Source organism: Theropithecus gelada, chromosome 5, assembly GCF_003255815.1.
Source record: "Theropithecus gelada isolate Dixy chromosome 5, Tgel_1.0, whole genome shotgun sequence".
Lineage (NCBI taxonomy): Eukaryota > Metazoa > Chordata > Mammalia > Primates > Cercopithecidae > Theropithecus > Theropithecus gelada.
Window position 1 is genome coordinate 151,197,141 of NC_037672.1, and position 26,259 is coordinate 151,223,399.

At 37.7% G+C, this 26,259-nt stretch overlaps 1 protein-coding gene across 1 annotated transcript in view; it reads right to left on the minus strand.

Moving 5' to 3' along the window:
* Window positions 1–504: 504 nt before the first annotated feature.
* DCHS2 (dachsous cadherin-related 2) overlaps window positions 505–26,259 on the minus strand; it is a 265,954-nt gene continuing 240,199 nt past the window's right edge. Inside the window, exons 17-20 of the mRNA XM_025385992.1 lie at window positions 8,568–8,698; window positions 6,444–6,730; window positions 5,320–5,452; window positions 505–3,289 (exon numbers count right to left, since the gene is read on the minus strand). Of these exons, the coding sequence (XP_025241777.1) occupies window positions 666–3,289; window positions 5,320–5,452; window positions 6,444–6,730; window positions 8,568–8,698 (3,175 nt within the window). The 3' untranslated portion in view covers window positions 505–665. The remainder of the gene's footprint in view (window positions 3,290–5,319; window positions 5,453–6,443; window positions 6,731–8,567; window positions 8,699–26,259) is intronic.

The following is a 26,259-nucleotide window of genomic DNA, read 5'->3' on the forward strand; positions in this document are numbered from 1 at the left end:
ATTATAAATCTTATTTGTTTCTCCCTATTGGCACAGAGTTATGACAAATTTCATTCTGAAATTTTTATTAGTTTTCCAAAAGACTCCACATTGAAATTCAATTATGGCTAACCTCCACAGGTGTGGTATAAGGGGAAAAATGGAGAAATGCTCCTCTAAATATATCAGATCCACCGACTGTTGCTTTATCTTAAAACGAAAGTTTATCCCTCTAGACTTCCCCTCTCTGTTATAATATGTTTTCACCTAAACTCATTCCCTATTTAGCCTTTACTAATTTGTTTTCGATATAGCAGTGACCAGCAGCAACGTGACCAGAGTACACTACACTTTGTTTCCATATAAACATTCAGGCAGTCAGTTAAGTTCACTGTGTCCTTTGGAAGTCTAATCATACAGACAAGAGGTCTGACAGAATATACACTACTTGATATATACAAATGTGAGTCCTGAGAGCAACACATAAAGATTAAAAGAGGAAATAACTTTTCATTAAGGCTGGAAGAAATTTGAGAAACTTTAATGGGGAAATTTTAAAAACTCTAACTAAATTATAGTACTTGCTTTTCGATAAAAATGAGCCCAATATCGAGTTGCTGGCTTGAAAATGTTTTGTTCATTCATTCATGACCAATGGTGAGCAGGTACTTGGCATCCCAGTTGTTTTATATTTGAACTTCATCTTCTGCTTTAAGTTCATGGCATGTACCACTGACGTGTGTTCCTAATAATTCTCCTTCTGACAACAGTGGAGACAAGGCAGGAGGCTGCATGGTCAATAGGGAAAGAGATGGAGAAAAACTGGGAGTCATGGCTTCTGGCAGAGAACCGAGATGGTAAGGGATGGGAGAGCGTAGGTGTTTTGGAGGCACCTGCCCCAGGGTTACTGCCGGCATTCTTGGTGGGACTGCTTTAATCCCAGGCTGGGCTACTGCTGTTATCAAAGGGGGTGGAAAAACAAAATATTTCTTCTCTTTTGGAATGCCAGGAATATGCAAATGTTCATCCTTTAGTTTTGCGATATCATTAAACACTGAGGCAAGAGGTTGAAACTTGGGTTCCCAACTGAGAAGATAATTCCAGTGATAGTTGCCTCTTCCATCATGATCAGAGGTTGTCTGAGTTGAAAGAGCTGCACACCTTACTTCCTGATCACCTGAAATAAAGACAGATTCTTTTCTAACATCAGCCAGGATGCTCTCTTTTGCTTCTCTCTTCTGAACTGTCTGGGGTAACACATTATTTTGAGCACAGGTGGTGCTGCAGCCTTCCCCTTGATCTCCTTCCCCAAATGTTTGGCTGGCTTCTGCTGTTTCAGCAGTCACCATCACCTCGGTTTCCCCAGATAGGCAGGAGAGCTGGTCTGAGTCCCTCGGGATACCCGAGTCTGGCACCCTGGACTCGCGGTCACTCAGAGCTGAGTCTGAGCCCTTTCTGTAGGGATGCTCATTTATCCTCTGGATTTCCTTATCTTCTGCAGTTTCTCCTTCCACAGAACAGTGGCCACTGGAGTTTGAGTGTCTGTACCAATTGACAATGTCCTTCTCTATGATACTTATTAAACTCAACCATTCCGGTGTGGCATCCACAGGGACCACCTCATTACTGCAGTCATCAGTTTTCTGGAAGGCTTTGAGCACACTGGCATCCTGGGTCATTCTCAAGTTCATATCTAAAGATGAGGTTTTCTTCTCATCATAATTGTTTATTGTGTCCTTTTGTTTATGTCTTAAAATCAGTACAAGTAGAATGCAGATGAGTATCAGAAACACTAAAAAGGAGACCACCAGGCTGATTGAAAAGCTGCTGGCGAATACTGCCAAGGGTGTTCCTTCAGAGGAGAAAGACACATTCACAAAAACAGTGCAGGATGCAAACTTGGAGTCTGGTTTAGGACTATGAGCGATTATTTTCATTTCCATGGTGTCTTCTTTGTTGAGTTGACTTTTTATTAAGGGAAGGGCTCTAATCAAATAAATATTTCCATTGGTTTTATTTACTGAAAAGAAAGGAGATGAAGTTCCAAGGGAGTAAAGAATGACTCCATCAATACCAGCGTCTGCATCTGAGGCTTCCACTCTGCCGATCAACTGTCTGTCTTTATTCTTTTCTGGGAGGGTGAAAAAATACTGATCTTGAGTGAAAATAGGCTCAAATTCATCTATCCCTTCAATATCCACCCAGACCACCAAGGAGGCTGTTGCATCACCTTTGTCTTTGGCTTGGACTGTGAGGCAATATTTATTACCATTTTCATAGTCAAGGATTTGCTTAGCATGAATATCCCCTGTCAAAGGGTCAATGAGGAAGAGATCGTGATCATAAGACATTCCGTGAGTGAGAAAACAGGGTGATATAATAGAATAGGTCAATTCTCCATACGGACCTGCGTCAAAATCGAGAGCACTTATAGAGCATATGGTAGAGGAAATAGGCAGATTTTCTGGAACAATACAGTTGAAGCTTGAGAACATAAACTGAGGTGCATGGTCGTTATCGTCCAGGACATTGACAAACACAACTGCAAAAGAAAAGTGTTTCTTTTCTGCATCTGAAGCTTGGACAGTTAAGGTGAATTTTGCCATTTCTTCATAATCCAGAGGTTTAACCAAATAAAGAACTCCAGTGTTTTCTTCTAAGTAAAAATGTCCCTTCTCATTTCCAGAGATGATGTGGTAGATGATTTCTGCATGTGACCCTGTGTCACGGTCATTTGCTGAGACCACAGTGATGTGACTCCCTAGAGGGGTACTTTCCTTGACATGGGTGTGATAGCTCAGGCTGCTGAAGTTTGGAGGATTGTCATTGACATCAAGTACTTGTATTGATATGACAGCTGTGGAACTCAATGGAGGGCAGCCACTGTCAGATGCCAGAATGACAAGTTCATGGTTTGCCCTTGTTTCTCTGTCCAAACTGTGAAGCAACACAAGATAACCAACTTGCTTATAAGGATATTCTGAATGAATGAAATTAGTTTCCACATGAAAATTGTTCTGTAAATTACCACTGATGATGGAATATTCAACATATGTGTTTTCATGGGTCCAGTCATGGTCGATGTTTGAAAATGTAACAAGTGTGCTTCCAATCAGAGCATCCTCACTTAGGCTAAGATTATAGGATTTGACTGTGAATTCAGGGGCATAATTGTTCATATCTTGTATTCCTATCTCCACTAATGTAAGAGATCTTAGGTCAGGATTTCCACCATCACTGGCTTCAACAAGAAATTGAGTTGTTGATATTTTATCCAGAAGTAATATGGGACTGATAGTAAATATTGTGCCTGAAAAATAAGACATAGCATTTCAACACTGTGAGATGCAGTTTTGATGATCCATTTAATCAGCAGTTGATTATTCAATGTCTACTAATATGTGTTTAATTCTTTGTTAGATTTGTTAAGTCACAACCAATGATGACTCCAAATAGAAACACAAATTATTCTATTTATATGTTTATAACATGTAAGATACAGAAATAATATTCATGACATTCACTCTGTGAAATATGTGTGCTGCTTGAGGTTGCTTCTGCCACAAATTTCTCTGAATTTTATTTTTTTATAGTAAGTTGTTCCACTATTCTTAAAAAAATATTTTTTTGTTTGTAAAATTTGTACCCCATTTTACTACCCACAAACACATGTATAGAGATATTCTGGGATAAAGATACTTATTCTGGAAATAGTTGTTGATACTCAAGCCAAATGAAAGTAGTAAAAATGATAATGCTGAGTTACTATTACACTATTGCTTAATTAGAGAGATGAGCTTTTCCTACAGATCATGCAAGTCGGTTTTTCCCTTATTGCTGAAATGTAATTAATAAAGTTTATTGTACTAAATACAGAAATATATAATTTTTATAAATATGTGTGTTAAAACATTTTTAAGATAAATATGTCTTAAGGATGGTCACTAAGAAAAAATACAGAATGCTGACATTTAAATGCCACGTTTTCAATTAGAGTCCCACCATGAGCTAAATTGGCTAGCATTCAATGTTTTAAAAATATTTGAATCAATAGCTTAGTGTGTTTAATGTTTTAAACATTGCATTTAATGTTTTTAACATTTCACTTAATGTTTTAAACATTGCACTTAATGTTTTAAATTAAACATTTAATGTTTTAAAAATATTTGAATCAATAGCTCAGTGTAAAATTTGTCAATAGCACGTCAAGTAAAAGTGTTGCTAAGGATTGAGTGCTCAGAAGGACTGCCTTGAACACTGATTTTCTGTGGCCAGGGTGGCAGTTGCCATCATCTGAGACTAGAGAAAGAGATAGAGACAGATAGACAGAAAGAGAGAGATGGAGAGAAAAGAGGGTGAGTGGTCGGGTGGGGATAGAGACTGAAGAATAGAAATTCCTGATATGCTTGTATTCATGCAGTGATTGTTCATCCATAGGCAACATGATGTATGACGTACCTCTCCATTTACGACACTTGGTGGGCTTCGTGCTGGTATTTTGGGACGAATTCCCCTTTCAGGTAACCCCAAGGTTAATTTTTAAATGAACTCTCACTTGTGAAATGATGCAATAGTGGATAGAGATGGGGAACACAGAGTGTGATGCCTCCCAGGCCCTGTTATTTTCTAGTGTGCTCTGCTAGGGACATTGTTTTGCTAGTTATTCATCTTTATAAAATTTAGCTTTTAATGTCCACTCACTGTTCAACTTTCTGTATATACTGTTTAATTGAATGTGGAATCACTTGCCTGAAGGCATTTCACAACCACAAATGTCTTGGTCTCTGATGAAAAGACAAAAAGCCTTGGGAAGCATCAAATAAACCAAAACACCACAGTGGTTTCTAGTTGGTAGAGATGCTTAAATAATTTTCCTTTTTAAATTATTCTTGTGTTTATTGAATATATAATGATATTACTGATTTTTTTCTAACTTGGCTTGGGAAAAAAGCATCCAAACTCTAGTAATATGAAGTCTTCAGCACTAACTTAATCCGTTCAACATCATTTTGATTCTTGCTGAATCCTGGGATAATTGCCTGAACTGTGCTTGGTTGGGCAGATGAAACTGGGTGTTTATTATATTGGGGTCTCTGAATTTGTGAGCATTTACCAGCATTTAAAGAGTGACATTTACTTTCTAGCCACTGAGATGTTGGAGAAGAGAAATAACACTGGCATTTGCTACCACAACACTTGATGTGAAGAGTAATAAAACAGTTGTGCTTATAATTCCATGGGGGGTGGGGAACATTTTTAGAGGCATTTAGAAAGGGTTATTTCAGGTTTCTACTTTGAAACCCAAACGTATGAGCATGAATGCAGCTATAAATAACTCACCATTCTTAGGATCAATGGAGAATTCCTTAGAAGAGGATATAATTCTGTAAGAAATGTTCTCATTACTTTCTAAGTCTGTAGCTGACACAGTCAGCACTGAATAGCCCACAGGTATTGATTCAGGAACTGTGACCTGAGGGAAAAAGAGAAAAACAGGGACATTGTGCTTAAAGGCTGAAGGCCTCTGCCTCCCCAGTTCAAGTGATTCTCCTGCCTCAGCCTCTCGAGTAGCTGGGACTACACGTGCCTGTTACCATGCCAGGCTAACTTTTGTATTTTCAGTAGAGATGGGTTTCACCATGTTGGCCAGGCTGGTCTTGAACTCCTGATCTCAGGTGATCTGCCCGCCTCAGCCTCCCAAAGTGCTGGGATTACAGGCGTGAGCCACCACGCCTGGTCAGAAAAAAAATAAGTTTTAAAAATAATTTTATTCAGTTTTTTTTAACTACGAAAAAAAGTTCTTCTAAACTATTTCTATGTGGCAGAAGATAGTTAATACATTCACTAATATATTATAACATTACATGCATGGCATAATTCAAGCAAGCCTTCACAGGGGATCATTACTTAGGTTACCCTTCCCTTGTGTTTACACTTAAATTTTGCATTTGCTACCTTCAAAAGTTCTGGAGTCCATTTGCGAGTATTGAGTTGAATGCTATCCTGGCCCTTACTTCTACATATAGAACATATACTATGCTCTACAAGCTAAAATTTCCACTTTATAGTTTTCTTCGTAATTTTTTTTCTGTAAAATTTTAATCAATGCATTCCAAAAATATGCCTATGAAAGAAAGAATTTTCCCAAATTAACTGCAGATAATGCAAACAATCTTATCAGTGGTTTTGCAAATATTAGGCAGGTTCAAATTGTCATGACAAACTGGACTACAACCTCTAAAAACTAAAAAAAAAAAAACCCAAAAAAAAATATGTAGTAAACTAAACCGAATGAGACATTCATTTTCATATGTTCTTATAGACTCCATGATATTAAGTGCAAAACCCACAGCATTAACTTAGGGACTAAAAACAGTAAATGCTGTCTATCGGCGATGGAAGACTTACATCATTCTCTATTCTTTCTAGTTTTGGCTGTGGTTTCATCTCTTTAAGCCCTTTACCTGATAGAAATCTCGAGAAAACACTGGTGGATTATCATTGACATCCAGCACACGGACTACGAGTTCTCCCTCTGTGCGGTGCACCGAATCAGAAATTTGGATGAGCAGCTTATATTCAGTCACTTCTTCAAAATCCAATGTTTTCACCAACACCACCACTCCAGTGTTCTGATCAATAGCAAACTTGGTTCCAGGATTACTCTCTTTGGCAAAACTGAATATGAAAGCTGAATTCAAATCCACATCGTGAACTGACACATGAGTCACAACTACACCAGGCAAAGAATCTGAAATAGTCATGACCAGTGTCAGTCTCCATTAAAATTCATCCCTTGAAATACATTTCTTTACTAGTTCCATCCAAGTATTTTTATTCTAAGTCCAACAGGATTTGCTCTTTCTTGGCCTGATTTCTCATACAAAGCTCATTATGCACTGAACAAAAACTCTGAAGAATTTATGAGACCAATAAAAGTGAAAATTTACCACTGAGGAGGGAATTGAGGAGGTAGGGTATATTCAGTTTTTATATGACATTATTTTCATTATATGCTTACAACACAATTCCAGTACCAAGAAACATCCTAAGCCACTTATTTATAATATACAGTTTCTGTATCAAAATCATATCTTTATGGGGGATATGAATGGGATGAAGGGTATTACTCAGGACATTAATACAAAACATGGCATTTTCAAAAGTAGGCCAGATTTAAATATTTGGGCACTAATGTTCAAATTAGATATTTATTTATATTTGTTTTTGTACAATTATTTATTTTGGAGTGGTGCACACACTGCTTCCTTTTATTAAATCTGACTCTCAAAATTATTAAGACGATAGAAAAACAAAGTCTACATAGTACTAGTGAGTAAAGCAAATCTCAAATATTATTCACCAAAAAATTACAAAAGAGATGACATGTTCAGTGCCTCACTCACCACATACGTTCTCCAGCCTAAACAGCCTGTGAAAAGGACTTTGTTTTTAAGCTTACAGATATGTACAGCTAGAAAGAATATGCCAAGATGCTCAGAATAGTTCCATTGTATATGAAACCCATAATTTTCCATTTTCAAGCTTGAACACTCTTGATGTGCACCAACCACACCATACACTATTCAGTATGTTTTGATTTATGTAGTTTCTTCTTGTGATATACTTATATTAGGCCCATTGCTATATTTTAACACTAATTGCATGTGCTGAAAAACAGAACCTTCAATAAAATCAAATGAAAATATATCAAATATGCAAGAGGCAAAACTAGAGAATTTATTTGATTTGTAAGCTATTGATAAGATTTGTAGATATCTCTATGCATAGACATTTCTGGAATATTTCCCTCTGTGAGAGTGATGGTTGTAATCTGTTTAGAAAGTGAGCATAATAAAATATTAGAAACATTTCAGGAATTAATTTAGTATTAAGAGTGAAGTAGAGAGGCAAGCAAGGGGCCACCATTATTTTCAACTTCAACTATAAAGACTTAGGTCGTGTTTCACCAGCGCAGCCATTGACTGTGGACAACTTTGGGTCCACAGACTATGGGATCATTGTATAACCCACAGACCCAAATAGTGAAGATTAACCAGCATCTCACTTAAAAATTTCTAGTTTCAACCTCTACCATCAGTGTGGTACAAATGTTGAAGATAAGGTTATTCTGGGAAAAATGATGGCTTTTTGCAATAAACATCTAATTCACTAATTAGTTGTTATTAGTATCCTGAAAAGACTGACAGAGCTATGAATGTTGATTCTTCTTAGAGGAGGTTCACAATGGTTATCACAGCCAACAAAATATGCTTCTTCATAGAGTGGATATAATTTGTAAGAAATGTCTGCATTATAAACAGATACTATAAGGGATGATGGTTGGAGCATGGGGACTTGGCCTCCAGATGATCTGAGTACAAATCTCAGCTTTAACATTTTACTCCTTTGACATTTAATATTTAACTTATGATCATCCATTTTCTATTTTGCAAAATGAAGACAAAAATGATCTAGTTTGCATGGTTGTTGAGGATTAGCACTCATGTTAATACAGTGTCTGGCTAAAGAAAATAGTAAAAAATATTATACAAGTTAAAACCACTATGCCAAATTGTCACACTCACCTTCTGCAATTTCTACTGCCTCAGAGGGGAGAAAAGCTGGGGCATTGTCATTTATATCAGTCACCTGTACCTTGATTATAGTCGTATTAGAAAGCCTGGGCATCCCTTTATCTGTGGCTTGGACAATCAAGCTGGTTTAGAAAAAGAATCAAAGAATGTGATTCATCATCCAGGAATTAGAAAAACAACATAAATATCAAATATCTAGTTGAAAATTTTAAAATGAGCTGACTAGTTACTTTTATTTCTCTCTTGGATTTTCTAAATGGCGTCATTTAAAATGTATTTCATAAGAATGGCACCCTGAAATTTATTTGTTTTTGGCATGTTCAGAGAACCAAATCCAGCAAGCTGCCAGAGATCATGAGGCATTAAAGTCAAAATGGACCATTTCGGAGAGCCAGACTGTAAAATTCAATCCTGTCCTGCAATGAATAATCTAAAAAAATAGAAACACTAATACCTGTACTTTGGATGAGTAGACTGTCTCCACCCTGCCATGTCATGGTCTGGATACTACTACATATTTCCACCTCACTGAACCAACGAAAGATGTAGCCACTAAAAGATGCTTTGTACTGATACTTTTGGATCCAAATAGCAAATCCATCGAAATGCTAGAATTCAGACAGGACGCCGCTATGATGAACACACTTACAGAAGATGCATGATTGGCTAGGATTGTAAAGTAGAGGTAAAAGTCCATGATCTGAAAGAATTTACATAGACTGATTTAATCTCTCTTGGATGATGCTACATTGAGCTTCTCCATCAAACAAACTACAAACCTTATTACTGTCTTCAACTTCTCCCGTTCTCTCACTACCCTTCCAACGTCCAACTAATTATGTCTCTTATCGGTATTACCTCCTGGATGTCACTTGAATTAGTGTTCCCAGCCATTTCATTCCTACCTTCAGAGTGCTCATGTATGGTAATCACATTTCGCTTTGTCTTGGAGTGAAGAATTTCCTGGGACATGAGCTTGCAGTGTTTTTAAAACCAAGATACTCCAGGCAAACTGTACATGGGACTTTCAGTGCTACATCCACTAAAGTCCCAGGCAAACCTGGACAAGCCAGTCCCCTGTAGCCTCAGCCCCTCACCATTTTTACCTGGAATGCTCTATATTTATTGTATCCTTTCTTACCAGGAATACCTGATAAATTACGAACCTCCCTACTGTGAGTCTCCTCTTGTTCCATCCACCCTCTATATTGCACTCAATTGCTCTAACTAAAATCCTAATTTGAAAACCTGACCTCCCTATTTAAAACCCTTCTTTTGCTCTCCATGTCTCTAAGCGGTTATCCAACCCCTGAACATGTTCACATAAACTTTTTTGTCCTTGCTTTTACATGGAATCCTAGCCCTTACACTTTCTTGGTTTTTCAAAGCTCACATCTCTGCGAGGTTTTCATGGACCTTTCATTCGATTTAAATGCACCTTTATGTATTCCCATAGCGCCCTGTATATTCTTCTGCCATAGCAATCATCACTCTTTTTTCTTCATAACATATTTGTCTGCCTCTTCTGTAAGTTTATTAAGGGCAGGGAGCTGCCTTATTTGCTTTTCTTTAGTAAGTACTGAATGTTGGTTTCTCAATATTTCCCCAGGGTTATACACATATTACATGACAGAGCTGGGATTCAGGCTCATGTGTTGGTCAACTGGAAACCTATGCTTCATGATACTTGTTGAACATACCTCTCTTACTGTGTATACATCATATTCTAATGTATAATTATTGGCTTATTTTTCACTCCCCTCTAAACACGATGAAGGCTAGGAGGGCGACTGAGTAATAAAATGAGTTATTAATGAGAAGATGCTCTTTATTTCAGAAGTGGAATTAGTCTTAGCCAGTTGTGGGGGCTACCTTTTAAGAAACTAAGTCTTGAAAGTTGATACACTTTCACTTTGTTTTCATTGTTAGCTCACTTGATAAATGTTCTTTCTCTTTCCAATCCTAAATTTAAAAATGACATAAAATAAACATCGACTCTGTCTTGGTTTGCATTCCACTTAATATTAAATGATCAGTGCTTAAATCTACTATTCATGAAGAACACAGACTGCCTTCTGCATTATCAGAGTTGGAATATTAGTAGAATAACCACCTGAATATCACACTTATGGAGCCTAACTTCTGGAATAATTATATGTGGAAAGTTTATTTTGTTAGTATGAATGTCAGTCAGATACATATGGAAATATTTTAACAAAAATAATCAACTCATACTGCTCTCTCCCCTGCTGCTTGCACCTCTCAATGTCATCTAAAGTCTCAGCCAAGACATCAAAGTTAAGTTTCTATCAACTCTTCTACTGTAGCCATAATTACCATTATTTTCACAATGTTACAACTTCAGGCATCCTACATAATGTCTTGTCAGATTAAAAAGAAGTGAGATTCTTTGACATGGAGAGAAATATGTTGCTTAGCATGAAACTAAATGGGAAAGGAAAAGGTTTCTCAATGACTTGAAGAAAAAATAAAAAATATGAAGGTAGATGCGCAGATATTCTGTACACAACCTATGCAAGACATCAAGTCATCTATGATGGCTCTTTTGCAGTTGTGAAACTGTTGGTTGTAGCCAGTCCAACTCACTCCATGTTTCACAACTGTTGCCCTGATTACTATTGCATTTTTTTCCTATTCTCCTATTCTATCAACCATGAGAAGCTTCTTTTACCATGTTAAACTTTAAATAAGGCCTTTGACCAGAAAGGATCTTTTTGATTCTCTTAACAAGTACTAAACTTGTTGGTAGAGGGTTTTTCAAAACTCTCAATTGTATCTTAAATGTCTAGCAAGAATTTTCTATTCCTTCTGAAATTCTGAAAAGAATTAAAATATCAGCCACTAACAGAAATAAATACGAAGAGAAAAACTATGATTTCTGGTTAAAGATTGCAAGCTGACTACACAGGTTTTATCTTCTCTTCCTCTCAAGATTCTTCTAAAACGATATAAAAAATCTTTTATAATAAGTTATGGGATCCGCACCAAGATGGCCGAATAGGAACAGCTCCAGCCTCCAGCTCCCAGAGTGAGCAATGCAGAAGATGGGTGATTTCTGCATTTCCAACTGAGGTACCGGGTTCATCTCACTGGGGCATGTCGGACAGTGGGGGCAGGACAGTGGGTGCAGCCCAACGAGTGAGAGCCAAAGCAGGGCAAGGCATCGCCTCACCCGGGAAGCGCAAGGGGGAAGGGAATTCCTTTTCCAAGCCAAGGGAAACTGTGACACACAACACCTGGAAAATCGGGTCACTCCCACCCTAATACTGTGCTTTACTAAGGGTCTTAGCAAACAGCACACCAGGAGATTATATCCTGCACTTGGTTCAGAGGGTCCCAGGCCCATGGAGCCTCCCTCATTGCTAGCACAGCAGTCTGATATCTAACTGCAAGGCGGGAGCAAGGCTGGGGGAGGGGTGCCTGCCATTGCTGAGGCTTAAGTAGGTAAAGCAGCTGGGAAGCTCGAACTGGGTGGTGCCCACCACAGCTCAAGGAGGCCTGCCTGCCTCTGTAGATTCCACCTCTTGGGATAGGGCATAGCCAAACAAAAGGCAGCAGAAACCTCTGCAGATGTAAATGTCCCTGTCTGACAGCTTTGAAGAGAGTAGTGGTTTTCCCGGCACGGAGTTTGAGATCTGAGAATGGACAGATTGTCTGCTCAAGTGGGTCCCTGTCCCCTGAGTAGCCTAACTGGGAGACATCCCCCATTAGGGGCAGACTGACACCTCACACCTCACATGGCTGGGTACACCTCTGAGACAAAGCTTCCAGAGGAATGATCAGACAGCAACATTTGCTGTTCAGCAATATTCACTCTTCTGCAGCCTCCACTGCTGATACCCTGGCAAACAGGGTCTGGAGTGGACCTTGAGCAAACTCCAACAGACTTGCAGCTGAGGGTCCTGACTGTTAGAAGGAAAAATAACAAACAGAAAGGACATCCACACCAAAACCCCAACTGTACATCACCATCATCAAAGACCAAAGGTAGATAAAACCACAAAGATGGGGAAAAAGCAGTGCAGAAAAACTGGAAATTCTAAAAACCAGAGCACCTCTCCCCCTCCAAAGGAATGCAGCTCCTCGCCAGCAATGGAACAAAGCAGGACAGAGAATGACTTTGATGAGTTGAGAGAAGAAGACTTCAGACAATCAAACTTCTCTGAGCTAAAGGAGGAATTACGAACCCAGCACAAAGAAACTAAAAACCTTGAAAAAAGATTTGATGAATGGCTAACTAGAATAATCAATGCAGAGAAGTCCATAAATGAACTGTTAGAGATGAAAACCATGACATGAGAACTATGTGACAAATGTACAAGCTTCAGTAACTGACTCAATCAACTGGAAGAAAGGGTATCAGTGATTAAGGATCAAATGAATGAAATGAAGCGAGAGGTTTAGAGAAAAAAGAGTAAAAAGAAATGAACAAAGCCTGCAAGAAATATGGGACTATGTGAAAAGACCAAATCTATGTCTGATTGGTGTACCTGAAAGTGACAGGGAGAATGGAACCAAGTTGGAAAACACTTTTCAGGATATTATCTAGGAGAACTTCACCAACCTAGCAAGGCAGGCCAACATTCAAATTCAGGAAACACAGAGAACGCAACAAAGATACTCCATAAGAAGAGCAACTCCAAGACACATAATTGTCAGATTCACCGAAGTTGAAATGAAGGAAAAACTGTTAAGGGCAGCCAGAGAGAAAGGTTGGGTTACACACAAAGGGAAGCCCATCAGACTAACAGCGGATCTCTCGGCAGAAACCCAACAAGCCAGAAGAGAATGGGGGCCAATATTCAACATTCTTGAAGAAAAGAATTTTCAACCCAGAATTTCATATCCAGCCAAACTAAGTTTCATAAGTGAAGGAGAAATAAAATCCTTTACAGATAAGCAAATGCTTAGAGATTTTGTCCCCACCAGGCCTGCCTTACAAGAGACCCTGAAGGAAGCACTAAACATGGAAAGGAACAACAGGTACCAACCACTGCAAAAACATGCTAAAATGTAAAGACCACTGATGCTAGGAAGAAACTGCATCAACTAATGAGCAGAACAACCAGCTAAGATCATAATGACAGGATCAAGTTCACACATAGCAATATTAACCTTAAATGTAAATGGACTAAATGCTCCAAATAAAAGACACAGGCTGGCAAATTGGATAAACAGTCAAGACCCATCAATTTGCTGTATTCAGGAGACCCATCTCATGTGCAGAGACACACATAGGCTCAAAATAAATGGATGGAGGAAGATCAACAAAGCAAATGGAAAACAAAAAAAGGCAGGGGTTGCAATTCTAGTCTCTGATAAAACAGAGTTTAAACCAACAAAGATCAAAAGAGACAAAGAAGGCCAAAACATAATGGTAAAGGGATCAATTCAATAAGAAGAGCTAACTATCTTAAATATATATGCACCCAATACAAGAGCACCTAGATACATAAAGCAAGTCCTTAGAGACTTACAAAGAGACTTAGACTCACACACAATAATAACGGGAGATGTTAACACCCCACTGTCAACATTAGACAGATCAACGAGACAGAAAGTTAACAAGGATATCCAGGAATTGAACTCAACTCTGCACTAAGCAGACCTAATAGACATTTACAGAACTCTCCACCCAAATCAACAGAATATACATTCTTCTCAGCACCACATTGCACTTATTCCAAAATTGACCACATAATTGAAAGTAAAGCACTCCTCAGCAAATATAAAAGAACAGAAATTATAACAAACTGTCTCTCAGACCACAGTGCAATCAAACTAGAACTCAGGATTAAGAAACTCAATCAAGACTGCTCATCTACATGGAAACTGAACAACCTGCTCCTGAATGACTATGGGGTACATAATGAAATGAGGCAGAAGTAAAGATGTTCTTTGATACCAATGAGAACGAAGATACAACATACCAGAATCTCTGGGACACATTTAAAGCAGTGTGTAGAGGGAAATTTATAGCACTAAATGCCCACAAGAGAAAGCGGGAAAGATCTAAAATTGACACCCTAACATCACAATTAAAAGAACTAAAGAAGCAAGAGCAAACACATTCAAAAGCTAGCAGAAGGCAAGAAATAACTAAGATCAGAGTAGAACTGAAGGCAATAGAAACACAAAAAACCCTTCAAAAATCAATGAATCCAGGAGCTGGTTTTTTGAAAAGATCAACAAAATTGATAGACCACTAGCAAGACTAATAAAGAAGAAAAGAGAGAAGAATCAAATAGACGCAATAAAAAATGATAAAGGGGATATCACCACCGACCCCACAGAAATACAAACTACCATCAGGGAATACTATAAACACCTCTATGCAAATAAACTAGAAAACCTAGAAGAAATGGACAAATTCCTGGACACATACACTCTCCCAAGACTAAACCAGGAAGAAGTTGATACCTGAATAGACCAACAACAGGCTCTGAAATTGAGGCAATAATTAATAGCCTACCAACCAAAAAAATTCCAGGACCAGACAGATTCACAGCTGAATTCTACCAGAAGTACAAGGGGGAGCTGGTACGATTCCTTCTGAAATTATTCCTATCAATAGAAAATGAGGGAATCTTCCCTAACTCATTTTATGAGGCCAACATCATCCTGATACCAAAGCCTGGCAGAGACACACACACAAAAAGAGACTTTTAGACCAATATTCCTGATGAGCATTGATGCAAAAACCCTCAATAAAATGCTGGCAAACCGAATCCAGCAGCACATCAAAAAGCTTATCCACCATGATCAAGTGTACTTCATCCCTGGGGTGCAAGGCTGGTTCAACATATGCAAATCAATGACTGTAATCCAACATATAAACAGAACTAAAGACAAAAACCACATGATTATCTCAACAGATGCAGAAAAGGCCTTTGACAAAATTTGACAGCCCTTCATGATAAAAACCCTCAATAAATTTGGTATTGACGGAACATATCTCAAAATAATAAGAGCTATTTATGACAAACACACAGCCAATATCATACTGAATGGGCAAAAACTGGAAGCATTCCCCCTTGAAAACTGGCACAAGACAGGGATGCCCTCTCTCACCACTCCTATTCAACATAGTGTTGGAAGTTCTGGCCAGGGCAATCAGGCATGAGAAAGAAATAAAGGGTATTCAATTAGGAAAAGAGGAAGTCACATTGTCCCTATTTGCAGATGACATGACTGTATATTTAGAAAACCCCATCGTCTCAGCCCAAAATCTCCTTAAGCTGATAAGCAACTTCAGCAAAGTCTCAGGATACAAAATCAGTGTGCAAAAGTCACTAGCATTCTTATACACCAATAACAGACAAACAGAGAGCCAAATCATGAGTGAACTCCCATTCACAATTGCTTCAAAGAGAATAAAATACCTAGGAATCCAACTTACCAGGGATGTGAAGGACCTCTTCAAGGAGAACTACAAACCACTGCTCAATGAAATAAAAGAGGACACAAACAAATGGAAGAACATTCCATGCTCATAGATAGGAAGAATCAATATTGTAAAAATGGCCATACTGCCCAAGGTAATTTATAGATTCAATGCCATCCCCATGAAGCTACCAATGACTTTCTTCACAGAATTGGAAAAAACTACTTTAAAATTCATATGGAACCAAAAAAGAGGCCGCATTGCCAAGACAGCCGTAAGCTAAAAGAACAAAGCTGGAGGCATCACGCTACCTGACTTCAAACTATATTACAAGGCTACAGTAACCAAAACAGCATGGTACTGGTACCAAAACAGAGATATAGGCCAATGGAACAGAACAGAGCCCTCAGAAATAATGCCACACATCTACAACCCTCTGATCTTTGACAAACCTGGCAAAAACAAGAAATGGGGAAAGGATTCCCTATTTAATAGATGTGCTGGGAAAACTGGCTAGCCATGAGTAGAAAGTTGAAACTGGATCCCTTCCTTACACCTTATACAAAAATTAATTCAAGAGGATTAAAGACTTAAATATTAGACCCAAGACCATAAAAACTCTAGAAGAAAACCTAGGCAATACCATTTAGGACACAGGCATGGGCAAGGACTTCATGTCTAAAAGACCAAAAGCAATGGCAACAAAAGCCAAAATTGACAAATGGGATCTAATTAAACTAAAGAGCTTCTGCACAGCAAAAGAAACTACCATCAGAGTGAACAGGCAACCTACAGAATGGGAGAACATTTTTGCAATCTGCCCATCTGACAAAGGGATAATACCCAGAACCTACAAAAACTCAAACAAATTTACAAGAAAAAAACAAACAACCCCATCAAAAAGTGGGCAAAGGATATGAACAGACACTTCTCAAAAGAAGACATTCATGCAGCCAACAGACACATGAAAAAATGCTCATCATCACTCACCATCAGAGAAATGCAAATCAAAACCACAATGAGGTACCATCTCACACCAGTTAGAAGAGCGATCATTAAAAAGTCAGGAAACAACAGGTGCTGGAGAGGATGTGGAGAAATAGGAACACTTTTACGCTGTTGGTGGGACTGTAAACTAGTTCAACCATTGTGGAAGACAGTGTGACGATTCCTCACGGGTCTAGGACTAGAAATACCATTTGATCCATCCATCCCATTTCTGGGTATATACTCAAAGGATTATAAATCATGCTGCTATAAAGACACATGAGCACATATGTTTATTGTGGCACTATTCACAATGGCAAAGACTTGGAACCAACCCAAATGTCCATCAATGACAGACTGGATTAATAAAATGTGGCACATATACACCAAGGAATACTATGCAGCCATAAAAAAGGATGAGTTCATGTCCTTTGTGGGGACATGGATGCAGCTGGAAACCATCATTCTCAGCAAACTATCACAAGAACAGAAAACCAAACACCGCATTTTCTCACTCATAGGTGGCAATTGAACAATGAGAACACTTGGACACAGGAAGGGGAGCATCACACACCAGGGCGTGTTGTGGGGTGGGGGGCTGGGGGAGGGATAGCATTAGGAGATACACCTAATGTAAATGACGAGTTAATGGGTGCAGCAAACCAACATGGCATATATATACATATGTAACAAACCTGCACATTGTGCACATGCACCCTAGAACTTAAAGTATAATAAAAAAGAAAATAAATAAGTTTTAAGTCCATAAAGCTAAACAAATGAGGAAAGATATTAGTGGGTGAAATGAATGAGAAATATCAACAATTTCTGGAAGATGCAAGCAGATTGAAGAGCAGTTGCAGATGAGTGGGCCAAAGGAAATCAGAGATTAAAATCCACTCAGAATGTACAGTACCAAGAGTGGATCCCACTGAAAACTGTAAATTTGAGTGATAATGATGTGTCAATGTAGCTTCATCAAATGTAACAAATGCACCACTCTGGTGGGGATATTGATAATGAGGGAAGCTGTGCATGTGTGTGGGCAGGGATATATAGGAAATCTCTGCACCTTCTCTCAATTTTGCTGTGGACCTAAAACCTCTCTTTCAAAAGTCTTTTAAAAAGCATTCAGAGAAGCATAAAGATACATGAGGAGCAGAGTTGCTTTCAGGTCACCAAGGAGAGACTCAATACATGGCAAAAATTGCAGTGAGGTATTTGGTTAATAGGAAGAATATTTTAAATTCAGATTATTTAAACAGGAAGATGATTTATGTTGGTTTAAATACAGGGTACTCATGTCCCTCTTGCCCATTATTCTTCATTCTCAGCCAAAGAATGCCTTTGGTTCATACTTGGAGTTAGTAATATTGAAAGACCTTCTCTGGAGAACTGAAAGTCCCCTCCCAAAGAAAAGTGAACTCCATATACCGCCATTTGTATGTCATCCTGAAAAGCAGTCAACTTCCCGTGTGGTTCATTTGAAAGTGAATTGTGCTAATCAAATCCCTCTAGCTCACTCAGATGTTCTAATGACTTTGACATTGCCTCACTTATATCTAAGAATCAACACTTAATTTCAGAAAGCCTTCAGCATGAAAAAGAAAGCTCAATACAGACAAAAAGAAAAAAAGAAAACAGTGGAAACAGATATTGAAAGGAACAAAATAAAATTTAAAACAATTCTAATTAATACCTTGGAGAGAGATCAGAAGACAACATGTGCATAAAACAAGAGTTGGATATTATTTAAAAAGTCAAACATCAAATAAGAGCTTTTAGTAGTAAAAACAAATATATAATAGCTTCTCAATTTTTAATTAGAAAATAAAAAATTTTAGAAGATTAAAGCTCAGGAAATATCTTCCCAAAATAAAAGAAAAACTAAACCCACACACAAACAAGAAATGGAAAGTAGGAAATAAAATATAACTAACAAAGAATCCATCTAGGCGATCCAATACCTAATTGAACAGGATTCAGGAAAATGAAACAGGGCAAAACAACAAACCAAAACTAAAAAATGGGGAGGAAATTTTCAATGAAATAATACAAGAAAATTAAAAGAAACGTCTTTGTATTAAAAGGGAACACTGAATACACAGTACAAGGAGAAACCCACATCAAAATATGTAATTATATTTTAAAGTATTACGGATGATAAGTATAACCTATAAATTTCTAGAGAGAAGGAAAAATTTACGCAAAGTAAAAGAATCAGAATGGCGGCCAGGCACGGTGGCTCATGCCTTTAATCCCAGCACTTTGGGAGCCCAAGGCGGGCAGATAAAGGTCAGGAGTTCGAGACCAGTCTGGCCAATATGATGAAACCCCATCTCTACTAAATGATAGTGGGCGCCTGTAGTCCCAGCTACTCGGGAGGCTGAGGCAGGAGAATTGCCTGAACCCGGGAGGCAGGGGTTGCAGGCAGCCAAGATCACACTACTCCAGCCTGGGTGACAGAGCAAGACTCCGTCTCAAAAAAAATGAATTAGAATGGCACCGGACTACTTAATAGCAACACTGAGTTTCAGAGAATAACAGAGCAATGCCTTCAAAATTCTAAAAGATACTTTCAACTTCTCTGTTGCCCACTGCGTATATTACATGAAAGAGTAGAATAAAGACATTTTCAGACATGCAAGGCTCAGATAATTTACTTCTCTGGCACCTTTTCCTGCAAACCTATTGGAAGAGAAAAACATGGGATCTGGAAGTGCTGGCCTGACCTAGGAGAGCTATAAACCAAAGTTATGGGATCTCAGCCTTGCAATAGGCATATTAACCCAAACTGTTCACGCTAGATGGAGAGGGCATAAAGCAGTAGGAACCAGGTCTTCATGAAAAAAGAGGGCTTGATAGAATATTTGGTGAAAGGCAGTTAGAGGAAAAATTAGATGCAGATAACAAAGCTTATGGGATATTTACAAGGAATTAAGTGCATAGATATAGCCAATTGGGCAATCAAGAAAGAAACTCTGGGGGCTTGAGGAGTAGTGATAAAAGGAAATAAAATCATATAATATGATCTGACTATGAAGTAAACATGAATATATTCATATAATATAAACACTAATTACTGATTAAATGAAAAACAGTGATATGAATATAGAAAGAGTTGGAGTGTGAGAAAATAAGGATTTTATACCTATATCTATTATAACAGGAAGTTAAGAGATAATGTTTAAAGTTATAAATCATTACATACTTGTATTTATAGTATCAGAGAAAATCAGTTAATAGTGTCTGCATCTGGAGGGTTTTAGCCTTGGGAGAGGTGAAGCAGTGGTTGCTGACTTTCATCTATACTTTATACACTATTTGATTTTTAAAAAAATGTATATATTACTTTGATAATACTAAAAAATCAAATTAAGAAAATATGCTTAGATCAAAATCTTTAATCTTTATGTCTATTGAATACTTCTTTTCTGCCTAAACACGCTCACTCCTAAGCAAAAAGAAGAAAGTCAGAGGCATCATATTACCTGACTTCAAGCAATACTATAAGGCTACAGTAATCAAAATAGCATGGTACTGGTATAAACACAAACACACAGACTGATGGAACAGAATAGAAAACTTAGAAATAGAATCACACACCTACAACCATTCAATCTTTGACAAAGCCAGCAAAAACCAGCAATGAGGAAAGCCCTCCCTATTCAATAAATGGTGCTGGGACAACCGGCTAACCAGATGCAGAAGAATGAAACTAGATCCTTACCTTTTACCATATACAAAAATTGACTGAAGATGAATTGAAGATTTAAATATAAGACCTCAAGCATAGAAATCCTAGAAGAAAACTTAAGAAATACCCTTCTTGAAACTGGCCCTGGCAAGAAATTTTTGGCTAAGTCCTCAAAAGCAACTGTAACAAAAAACAGAAATTGACAAATGGGATCTAATTAAGCTAAAGAGCTTCTGCACAATAAAAGAAATAATCAACAGAGTAAACAGACAACCTACAGAATGAGAGAAAATATTCACTAACTATGCATCTGGCAAAGGTCTAATATCCAGAATCTACAAGGAACATAAATCAAAAAGCAAAAACCAAATAATCCCATTAAAAAATGGGCAAAGGACATGAACAGACACTTTTCAAAGAAAGACATACAAGCAGCCAACGAACATAAAAAATGCTCATGATCACTAATCATCAGAGAAATACAAATCAAAACATAATGAGATACCAGTCAGAATGGCTATTATTAAAAAGTCAAAAAACAACAGATGCTGGTGAGGTTGTGAAGAAAAGGGAACATTAATACATTGTTGGGAATGTAAAATAGTTCAGTCACTTTGGAAAGCAGTTTGGCGATTTCTCCAAGAACTTACTACAAAGTACCATTGGACCCAGCAATCCTACTGCTGGGTATATTCCCAGAGGAAGGTAGATCATTGTAGCAAAAAGATACATGCATTTATATGTTCATCACCATGCTATTCACAATAGCAAAAAAGATGGACTCAACCTAGGTGCCTGTTAATGGTGGATTGAATAAGGAAAATGTGAACTATGCAGCTATAAAAAAGAATGAAATCATGTCTTTTGCAGAAACATGGATAGAGCTGGAGGCTATAATCCTAAACAAATTAACACAAAAGCAAAAACCCAAAATAGCTCATGTTCTAACTTACAAATGGGAGCTAAACATTGAGCAAACATGGACATAAACACGGGAATAGTGGACACTGTGAACTGCTGAGGGGAGGGAAGGAGGGGGCATGGGTTGAAAAAATACCTATTGAATACTGTGCTCACTACATGGTGCAATACACCTATGTAACAAACCTGCACACGTGTCTCCTGTATCTAAAATAAAATTTGAAATTAAAAAAATAAAAATAAATAAACTCTATGAGAGAATTGCATAAGTAATATGCAAATACTATGCCATTTTATACAAGAAATGTGAGCATCCATGGATTTTTGTATGGGGGAGTGGGAGGGACGCAGTGGAGAGTCCCACAACCAATACCCCATGGATACTGAGAGATGACTGTACTTTAAGAGATTCTAATGCAAACATATTTTGAAGTCTTCTCCTTTCATTCAACCCAACCTCTCCCCTTGGTCTCCATGACATTATCTTTTTCTAGATCTTTCTATACCCTAAATATATTTTGCAGTTCCTATTTATCTGCTGAATCCTGAGGTGGTGATAAGTCACCACTCCTCAATTCTCATTTTACATATTCTCCCTAGGTAATTCATTTTACACATTTTCCCTGGATGAATCTCAAATCTACATCTTGAGTGAAGATCCCTACCCTGAGCTACAGATTATTATTTTCAATTGCCTAAAGGGTATCTTCACTTTTGTCCTTGTATTGGTCCTTCTACCTCAAATACCCAGAATAAAAAATCATAATCTCCATCTATTCTTCTCCCTTCCTTTCCTAAGCAGAAATTTCAGAACCATTCTATCTCTTTTCTTGCTCAATAAATTCAATTGGTGGTCAAGTTCCTATGGATTCCATATTCAAATCAACATTTTAGTAAGTACCTTCCTTCTGTCCCCACTACACCATCCATGTAACAGACTTTTCATTGCTGCAGTCTAGCTCAGCTTGTTGGCCTAAGCTAGTTCTCTTTCTCTTGCAGTGCATCCATTACGAGGTGTCTTTAGAAATAAAGATACGAACATTCGTTCAACTGCTTATAGTTGTATATAGTTCACAGAATACTGTATAGTTTCCATTACGAGACACCGAAAGTCTTTCAAAACTTGCCTGCTGCCTCTTTTATTACCCTACACTTAGTTACTTCTTTGGTGTGCTGTACTACTTGCTACTTCCAAACATGTAAAACACTTTCACATACCCGTGTCTTTCTTCGTGCCTTTGGCCCCAAATCCTTTTTATTCCCTTTTTCTCAGGGCATCAATAGACTGGGATTCCAATCCCAGCTTTGCTTTTCATGAATTGTGTATTTTAATTAACATCTCATTCCATTTCCTACATTGCCTGTAAAATTGCTTTCTCCCACAGTCATAATGAGCATTCAATGGAGAATACACTGAGTTTAGCATTGTTCCTGAAAATAACTGCTTGCCTTGAATATTAACTTATTTTGTAAATGTACATGCATATACTTTTAAGATTCATTCACATCATAAAATAAGCCCTGCGATCATTCACATCGGCTAGAATCATGTTCTACCATGTACTAGCTTCGGATTCTTGGCCAAACCACTTTACCTCTCTGAGTTCCCATTTCTTTATTTTATAAATCATGTCTATTACGAGAATTCACTTAGATAATGAATGTGAAGCAGGAGTTCCATAAATGGCAACTATTGTGATTATTAATGTGTCTTCTGCCATATATTTTACTAGGACTTGATTTTCTTTTTCTTGTATTCTTTTTTCGAGACGAAGTCTCACTCTTGTTGCCCAGGCTGGAGTGCAGTGGTGGGATCTCGGCTCACTGCAATCTCCACCTTATGGGTTCAAGTGATTCTCCTGCCTCAGCCTCCCAGGTAGCTGGGATTACAGGCGCCCGCCACCTTGCCCGGCTAATTTTTGAACTTTTAGTAGAGGCGGGGTTTTGCCATGTTGGCCAGGTTGGTCTCAAACACCTGACCTCAGGTGATACAACCGCCTCAGCCTCCCAAAGTGCTGGGATTACAGGCGTGAGCCACTGTACCCGGCCAGGACTCGATTTTCAAGCTCCTTGAGAACAAGGGCTGTTACATTTGTCTTTGTGTCCCCAGCTTTGTGCTTGATAAATAGCTTTTTATATATTCATAAACATCAGACAGAAATTAATGCCTATTTTATAATTTGTCATCAAATTTTCCACTGAATTTTCTTCTGTGTGGCTTAATATGAAAACTAAAAATTATTTAATACATTCATATTTAGTAGAATCATGACTAACACTATCTCCCTTTTTCCATTTTGTGTTTTATTACTATTATTTTTTAAAAATGCATCACTAATTAAAGGTTAAATTGCCCAAGTCTTGGAAATTTAAGGATATAATAGGAAATCTTTTCTTTTTCAATTTTTAGTTTTTGTGGGTACATAGTAGGTATATACATTTTTGGGTTACATGAGATATTTTGATACAGGCTTGCAATGTGTAATAATTACATCAGAGTAAGAAGGGGTATCCATCACCTCAAGCATTTATCCTTTGTGTTAGAAACAATCCAAATCTTTTAGTTATTTTAGTTATACTCTTTTTGTTATTTTTAAATGTATAATTAAATTTTTGACTGTAGTTACCTTTTTGTACCAGCAAATACTGGGTCTTATTCATTCATTCCAACTATATTTTGTACCCTTTAGCCATCCCCACTTCCCCTCAATCCTCCCTGACCCTTCCCAGCTTCTGGTAACCATCCTTCTACTCCCTATCTGCTTGAGTTCATTTGTTGTAATTTTTAGCTTCCACAAATAAGTGAGAATATGTGATGTTTGTATTTCACTTAACATAATGACTTCTAGTTCCATCCATGTTGTTGCAAATGACTGGATCTCATTCTTCTTTTTTAATGGCTAAATAATACTCCGTTGTGTATACGTATCCCATTTTCTTTATCCATTCACCTGGATAAATGGAAACTTAGGTTGCTTCCAAATATTGGCTATTGTGAATATTACTGCAATAAATTGTCAATATAGTAATTTCTTTTTGGTGAGTATATACCTAGGATCAGGAATGCTGGATTGTATGGTAGCTCTATTTGTTTTTTTTTTTTTTTTTTTTTTTTTGAGGAAATGTTTTATATTTTAAAACAAAGGGCTGAAATTGGGATACTTTCCTCAATCAGACAAAATAGCAATAATTCATAAGTAAAAAGCTGAAAGCTAAATGAGACTGTTTCCAAAATACTCACTAAAGGTGTAGCAGACTAGGGAAAATCCTCCTTTATTTCTTATTGCCTTAAATATCAAGAAAAGCACTAACGGATAGAAGCCACACCACACCAGGAGTTGTGAGTGGGTGTGGGGAGAGCCCAGGGAGGCAAGAGGTTTAAAATAATTCCTTGCCTTGGTGATGCTGGGGAGAGAAAGAGTGTGTGTAGGGGGTCGGGTGGCGGGTGGGGGTCACCTGTATGTATCTCTCTGTGACAATGTGTAGGGGTTCAACTTCTCTCTGTTCTTGCTTCTTCAAGCCTAGAATTAAATTCTTCATGGGGATGGGAGAGAGTCACTTTTTAATACTGGGACCAATTTAATGTTGTAAACATGGAAACCATGACGCAAATAGGAAAAAGTTGAAAGAAATTAGATTTAATTGTTAATTAGGTTCCATTGAGTAAGAACACTGTAACGGAAAGTCCTTGACATCGGAAAATGCTTAGTTCCTAGAACACAGCAGACCTTTAATAATTCCTGAATTTGTAATCACTCAGCTAGATTGAGATTTATCTGCAGTCATCCATGGAAAAGGAGAAAAAGTTTCATGCTTAAACAATTACTATAGAAACAACGTAGCAGGGAATAGGTTTTAATATATTTAAACAACAAGTACCAATAACTATTATGCTAAAATATTATTTTAAAATTTATAATAGTTAATACAGGATAAAGTCTTAAAGTTTTAAAATACTTTTGAAGTATATTAAAAAACTAAACAGTTAACAAAAAGCTAAACATTTAAATTTTTAGTGTTGGGAGGTTTTCCAGAGGGTAATTAATCCAATATATCCAGTAAGATATTCCAGTTTAACCAGCTCTCATTGCTCAACCATATGCACACATTATAATTTTTTCATAAAACATAACAGTAGTCTGGCATAGAAGCATACTGACACTCACTGTCTTTGGTATACTGTACCTGTGTTTTGCTTAAATAGGACGTCTGCTCTGCAGCTCTACAGTGGAAAGAGGGTGACTTAGAAGCAGAATACTTAAGTGCAAGTTCAAGTTTGATCCTCAAATTATCCTATGACCCTGAGCAAGCCACTGTATTTCTGTTGTCTTATCAGCAAATAAGAAAATGCCCACCTTAACATCCTCAGGAGGTGCTTGCGAGGATTAAAGAGAATACAGCATGGGCAAGGCCTTTTGGAAAAACACAAAAATGCAACATCTATCTAAAGCATACTAAAATGTTCAGTAAGAGAGCTAAGCCTCTCTTGGACCACAGGCTGCCTGACTGCTTCCCCAGAGACAAATAAAATGAACAGTTTCTTATATTTTCTTCCAGAAGCATTCCAAATATGCGGGTGTGCTTTTACTCAAACAGGCATGCTGGACAAGCACTGTAATGGGTCTCGTTACTGCCTTCACTTAGTCACATATCCTAGAGCTCCATCCTCATTG